Source organism: Otolemur garnettii, unplaced genomic scaffold (assembly GCF_000181295.1).
Source record: "Otolemur garnettii isolate 467f Iridium unplaced genomic scaffold, OtoGar3 scaffold00032, whole genome shotgun sequence".
Lineage (NCBI taxonomy): Eukaryota > Metazoa > Chordata > Mammalia > Primates > Galagidae > Otolemur > Otolemur garnettii.
The window spans coordinates 11,760,151-11,767,380 of NW_003852427.1; the positions used below are offsets into that span (position 1 = coordinate 11,760,151).

The window sequence follows — 7,230 nt, forward strand, 5'->3', positions numbered from 1 at the left end:
GCCTAGGCTTAGGAGTTTGAGGTTGCACTGAGCTATGATGATGCTACTGTACTCTAGCCCAGGTGACAGAGTAAGATCCTGTTTAAAAAAAAAAAAAACACATGGACAAGTAAAATATTCTAATAAAGGCAAAGTCACCACTACATCAGGGCACTTTCTTCAAAGTAAGCACTATCAATTAGGCACTTAATAAAAACAAAAGACATTGAAACAAGCTTTGCAACACCTGAAAAAGACAGCCAAAAAGGTAAGATTTATGCTAATAACCTGTATTTTGTAAAAAAGAGTGTAATGCTCTAGCCAGAATTTTTGAAAGAAATGTTATTTGAGAAGGAAAATAAATGGTATTTTTCTGTTCCTTAAAAATCAACATCCTTTTTAGTTCATTAACTGAAATTAGTTTTTCAGGGATTTTCAACATATAAATGAGTACTCAGATTTGGGTTGAACAAGGAAAAATTAAGGCAGTGGCTTTAAGCTCAATAAAGGAAAGCACTAACTAACAAATAAGCTTATCTGGGAGGGACACAGTGAGCTCGTATTTGGATATAAGATTGAAAAATTATGGCTTTAACTGTAAAATATTAATATTTCAATATTCTACATTTTCTCAGTGTTTCTTTCTTTTTAAGACTTCAAATAGCCCACTTAATTTTACAGAATTAAAGAAATACTTTCCACATAATTTTGGAACAAAATACGAATGGTGCTTGACCCAGAACTATCAGTTCTGAGGATAAATGACTATGCTCCTACATTCCATTGACCCAGTACAAAAAGGAAAAGGACCCAGAACTGTCAAAATACAGTGGGAAATGGCTAATGTCCTTTTGCAATTTGCTACAAAACAGAAGAAATAAAGTTTTGAGGTATTGCTGCCTTAAATCTTACCAAGATTTGGAAAAAAGTAATCATTTTTTATTTGTGTGTTTTTTTTAAGTAATGCTTCTTCTCTCAGGTTGTGAAGCTCATTTTAAATCTCTGCCATCGTCATGTTGGTTATCCCTGAGCTGTGTCTCATCTGCACATCATATAAACCAGTCACCCTTGGTTTCAATCTCTTCATTTAGTGTTATGTCTTCTTGTACCAATTCATGGAGCGTTTCACGGCTTTGACCCAATTTTCCATACTCATTTCATATTCTTGACATTTCTTCTGTGGCTTGAAAACTATTTCACTTTGCCTCAATTTCTTTAGTTCTTCCTTGTCAGTCCAAAACCCTATGGAAGAAAAAAAATTATTCTCAAATTTTAAGGCAAATTATAAGTCCATCAAGTTTGCCCAGAAACCTATGTGAGTTGGTGGTACAAAGATAAATAATTACTATATTAAAACAAAATAAATAATGTTTTAAGACCAGGTGTGGTGGCTGACACCTGTAATCCTAGCACTCTGGGAGGCCGAGGCAGGTGGATTACTTGAGCTCAAGAGTTTTGAGACCAGCCTGAGCAAGAGTGAGACCCCATTTCTAAAAATAGCTGGGTATTACGGCAGGTACCTGTAATCCCAGCTACTTGAGTAGCTGAGGCAAGAGGATCACTTGAGCCTGAGTTTGCTGTGAGCTATGATGCCATAACACTCTAGTGAGGGCAATACAGTGAGACTCTTTCTAAAAGAGTGAGTCTCTGTAATTCTCCAACCTCCCCTCTTGCTCACACCCTATCAGGACTTCCCATAATTGGCTATTGCCTTTGCACAAGCTGCTTTCTCTATTGAACTACCATCTCTTATTTTTCCCCTCACCTGCCTGTGTGCTAACTCCTTTGAAATTGAGTCATATGTCCCTTCCTTGGGAAGCCTACACCATTTGCTTAATATGCTATGGCTGTTCACTGGGTTTATCAAACAAGTTTAATAATTGCCTGACTTATCTGTCTGCTCCCAGCAGGGATTGAGGGTTATAGCTTTTAACCTCTTTATTTCCTATCATGTATCAGGTACTCAACAAACATTGTTCAATAAATAAAATATAGTAGAACCTCTGTAAGTTGACCACCCAAGGGACTGTAATGAACTGGTCAACATAAGGAACTAGACCTATCATACTGATAAGTATATGTACGTTACTGTGTTTCATAGCTTTTATTAGAGAACATCATACAAAATCATACATAATCAAAACAGCAAAATCATACATTGTCAGACAAAATCAATACATTTACTGTTTCCTCATGGTTTAATCATTCTTTCTGAAGAAAGAATCAATCTTGGTCTGTTTCTTTATCTTATTACAAATGTAAGAGGAAAAAGCACTCTCAGTGCTGGCTATCCCACTCAACATACCCAGGCATTTTTCCACAGCAAATAACTTCAACTGCATTATCAGATGCCTGACATCCTCTTCCTTTGGAGACTCTGCAACTTCTGTCTCATCCTCACTTGCTTCTTCCACTTCATCAGCTGCCGCTTCATATATGTCTATGCTGGTCTGTACTTTGGTCACTATCACTTGGAAAACTGCTTCTAGGGCAGGTTCATTACAGGTTGCCACCTCATCACTCATTGCATCAAAACCTTCAAAATCTACTCCTTTGAATTCTGCTGTGGGAGATGGACTGTCTGATGGGGCCAAAGCATCATGGTTTTGGGTTTTAACAAATCCAACTTTCTTGAAACACTTCTGTACCATTTCTGGCTGAACTTCATTCTAAGCAGAACTGATCCAGAGGACAGCATCCATAGCATTAACCAATGCAGTGCATGAAGGGCTTCCACAGGTGACCACAGGTGGGTGTTTTACTCATGACCCATTGCAGAGCTGAGCTTGGGAGTGCTTTTTTTTTTTTTTTGAGACAGAGTATCACTCTGTTACCCCAGCTGCTGTAGCTCACAGTAACCTCAAACTTCTGGGTTCAGCCTCAGCCTCCTGAGTAGCTGAGACCACAGGCACATGCCACAATGTCCAGCTAGTTTTTCTATTTTTAGTAGAGACAGGTCTCACTCTTGTTCATGTTTCTCAGTAGTTCATTTTAAATGTTTTGATGATGCCTTGGTCAAGAGATATAATTTTTGAGTTCATGTGTGGAGAAAGAAATTTCAGTGTCACGTTTGTGAAATGATTCACTTGTGATGGTCCTGACAGTTGTCTACTGTCAGTAGAATAGACCGTTTCTTCGTCATTTCTTGGTTGATATCCCTTACCCACTCCTCAAACAGGGCACCAGTCATCCATGTGCATCCAAGTGATGGGGAGATCTTCGGGCTTTAGGTTTTTTGTTTGTTTTTTTTTTGAGACAGAGCCTCAACTGTCCCCCTGGGTAGAGTGCCATGGCATCACAGCTCACAGCAACCTCCAACTCCTGGGCTCAAGCAAGTCTCCTGCCTCAGCCTCCCAGGTAGCTGGGACCACAGGCACCCGCCACAACGCCCGACTTTTTTTTTGTCTGTTTGTTTGCAGCCGCCATTGTTGTTTGGGGGGCCTGGGCTGGATTCGAACCCGCCACCTTAGGTGTATGTGGCTGGTGCCTTAGCCACTTGAGCCACAGGCGCCAAGCCCGGGCTTTAGGTTTTTGAATGACTTTGCCAATTTACCAGTCACCAAGGCCTTTAGTTCCTCTCCAGGTGAACTGGCACAAAGCAGAACTGGGAAACATTCTTCAGAAAGCTTTCCACTCTTACCTTTGTCATTTTTCACGATAAGACTCCTATCAGGCATCGCCTTGAAAAAGAGTTTGCACTAGTTGACATTAATGATGTTGTCATCTAACTTACAGAAATGGAGAAAAGATTTGTGGTTGCCATGGTTTCAGGACATTAGATAAGTATGATTATAAAGGGACAACACTAGGAATACTTGTGATGATGCGACGGTTCCGTATTTGACTATATCAAGGTCAATATCCTGGTCATGTTATATACTACAGTTTTGCAAAATGTTATCATTCAGGGAAACCTAGAAGACAGTACATGAGATCCTTCTGTATTGTTCCTTACAACTGGGTGTTGTAGCAATAAATTTTTAATCTCAACAAAAATTTGAATTAAAAAAATACCAAAAAAAGGATACCGTCTATGGTTCAAAAGGGTAGGGCGCTGGTCCCATATGCTGGAGGTGGCAGGTTCAAACCCAGCCCCGGCCAAAAATAAAATAAAATACAATAAAATAAAAATTAAACAAACAAACAAACAAACAAAAAAAGATGTCATCTCTGAAGCCTCTAGCAAGCTGAGGAACTTTTTGGTGAACTCTTCCCCAACTTCTGTCGCTTTGGATTCACCGCATGAGACCTTTTGGGAGATGTCACAGTTTAAATTTCTCCAGTCAACCCCTTGATACTTGGAAATCTGCCAAATTCCTGTGGATTTTTTTTTTTTTTTTTTGAGACAGTTTCGCTATGTTGTGCTTGGTAGAGTGTCATGGCGTCACAGTTCACAGCAACCTCAAACTCTTGGGCTTAAGAGATTCTCTTGCCTCAGCCTCCCAAGTAGCTGGGACTACAGGTGCCCTCCACATCAACTGGCTATTTTTTGGTTGCAGTTGTCACTGTTGTTTAGTAGGCCCGGACAGGGCTTCAACCCACCAGCCTTGGTGTATGTGACTGGTGCCCTACTCACTGAGCTACGGGTGCTGAGCCACCTGTGGAAATATTTTGGCAACTTTCTCGGATCATCCACCTGGAGATTTGGGCAATAATTAACTGCCTTCATTTGTCTGAAACAACTTAACGTGGCTTCATTGACTTCATCGAGCACAGTTTTCTTCCTTTTCTGCTATAGGTCTCCACTTTCCTACCATATCTCCCCAAGTACTCAGGTTTACATTTTTGGATGTTGCTAACTGTGGTCTTGCTAATGCCAAAACATTCTGCCTTCTTTGGCTGTTGCTTTCCAGAAAATGTAGAAGATTGATCTTTTCCTTTAATGTCAGCTCTTTGAGTTCTCTTCTTTGGGCCATTACATCTTAATTAACTGTAAAATTTTTCAGTAACTGTAGGATGTCTCTACAATTCAGACCAGTCCTTCACATTGAAAAAAACCTTCTACAACATATGATAAACAATAGGACATGAGGTCTAATCCAATATAAGGTAATAATAAAACATGAGAAAAGAATTTACACTGAAGAAAAAATAATACAAGTAAGGGGCAAAACCTACACCTTCTACCCCTTGGTGTACAGTGGACTCAACCGGTCAAGGTACAGAGAGTAAATTAATATTGTGTGTCGTAGGCCAAGTAGTCAAGATACAAATTACAGAGGTGGTCAATATATAGAGGTCAGTCTTCCACTGAGTACATGTGCTGCATGTCTGGTCTATGAAAATTAGGTCAACCTGAGGAGATGGTTAATGTAGGGAAGTGGTCAGCTATGGCGGTTCTACTGAAATGGAGTGGTTTCCTTTTTATTTTGAGATAGAGTCTCACTTTGTCATCCTTGGTAGAGTGCCCTGGCATCTTAGCTCACAGCACCCTCAACCTCTTGGGTTTAAGCAGTCCTCTTGCCTCAGCCTCCCAAGTAGCTGGGACTATAGGCGCCCACTGCAACACCCGGCTGTTTTTAGACACAGGGTCTCACTCTTGCTGAGGCTTGTATTGAACTCTTGAGCTCAGGCAAGCCACCCAGCTCAGCCTCTCAGAGTGCTAGGATTACAGGAGTGACTCACTGCTCCTGGCCTTACAATGGAGTGGTTTCTAAGGCAAAGATAAACCCACTGACAAAGATTCCCTCTTTGCCCAAACTAGTCAGTCTCTTCTGAGTTCTTTTTCAACAAAGCCTTAACTTTTGGACTTCCATGTTCATCTCTGCATAATTTAATTTTAGTCTGAATCCTACTGGGTCAGTAGCCAGAATCCCCTATCCTCAATATCTGCTGAATGTTACATCTTCCACCATCCCCCACATGATGTCTGGTCACCCTGGCCGGCCTTAAGCAAGAATCCTGATAGGTCAATTCAGCCAGAATTTCTCCTTATGCCTATGTTTTCTCTCAGTAATTTTCTACCTACTGACCCTCAGTGTTGCTCCTTGGCTATTAATTTCCACTTTTCCTTGCTGTTTTTAAAATGGAGCCTTTTATCTCTACCCACTACAAGATCCCATTGAAGTAGTCCCCAGAAGACTGTCTTGACAGTCTTCCCAAGTGAAGTCCACATTACTGCCCTTTAATAAGTGTCATTTAATAACTTTCTTCTTGGGTGTTGCCTGTGGCTCAGTGGGTAGGGCGCCGGCCCCATATACTGAGGGTGGCGGGTTCAAACCCAGCTCCTGGCCAAACTGAAAAAAAAATAAAATAAAATAACCAGGCATTGTGGTGAACGCCTGTGGTCCCAGCTGATCAGGAGGCTGAGGCAAGAGAATTGCCTAAGCCCAAGAGCTGGAGGTTGCTGTGAGCTATGATGCTACAGCACTCTACTGAGAGTGACAAAATGAGACTCTGTCTCAAAATAATGATAATAATAATAATAATAATAATTTTCTTCTTTACAATGATCTACCTAGAACACTTACCCAGAGACCTTCCCTTGCTAGAGGCCAAAGCACCTGAAAGTTAACTATCCCCATTTCAAACACTTCCTGGCTGAACGAGTGAAGTACAGATAGAAGAGGTGCATCCAGCCCCACCAACAAAGAAGGTCCGAGGATACGTTGTGAGTAGCATGCATATGCATATGGAACTTAAGGGACACTAAGACTTTCCAGATATTTCTATAATTTTGTCATTTGCAAGAAGAAATGCTGTCTCTGAGAAACAATTTGTAAAGAAAGCTCTTGTATTTATCAAATTGACACATACCAACAGCAAGACCAGCTAAAGAAGCTGCACCTAGGCATGACATGTCAATGTGGACGGGTCTGTCTATGTTCTCATTGATCAAGTCTGAAGTCATCTGCATGACAAAACCATTCCTACAGACTCCTCCGTCTGCCCTGTGGGGAGAAACACCTGTGAGATGAATTACTACAACAAAAGCATCATAAATTCTAAAAAAAGAAGGCCACATATTTTTTTCTTCAATACTTGATTTTATTTGATAAATATAACTTTTGTATTCTAAAATTAGATCACTTGGCCTGTAGTTCAGTGGTTAGGGCGCCGGCCACATACACTGGGGCTGGCAGGTTTGAACCCGCCCTGGGCCTGCTAAACAACAATGACAGCTACAAAAAAAAAATTAGCAGGGTGGGGCAGCTCCTGTGGCTCAATGAGTAAGGCACCGGCCCCCTATACGGAGGGTGGTAGGTTTGAATCCAGCCCCGGCCAAACTGCAACAAAAAATAGCTGGGTGTT

General features: G+C 41.0%; 1 protein-coding gene across 1 annotated transcript in view; it reads right to left on the minus strand.

Annotated features, from left to right (window-relative positions):
• Positions 1 to 648: 648 nt before the first annotated feature.
• Positions 649 to 7,230, minus strand: part of GK5 (glycerol kinase 5 (putative)) — a 70,382-nt gene continuing 63,800 nt past the window's right edge. Inside the window, exons 16-17 of the mRNA XM_023513050.1 lie at positions 6,736 to 6,869; positions 649 to 1,221 (exon numbers count right to left, since the gene is read on the minus strand). Of these exons, the coding sequence (XP_023368818.1) occupies positions 1,073 to 1,221; positions 6,736 to 6,869 (283 nt within the window). The 3' untranslated portion in view covers positions 649 to 1,072. The remainder of the gene's footprint in view (positions 1,222 to 6,735; positions 6,870 to 7,230) is intronic.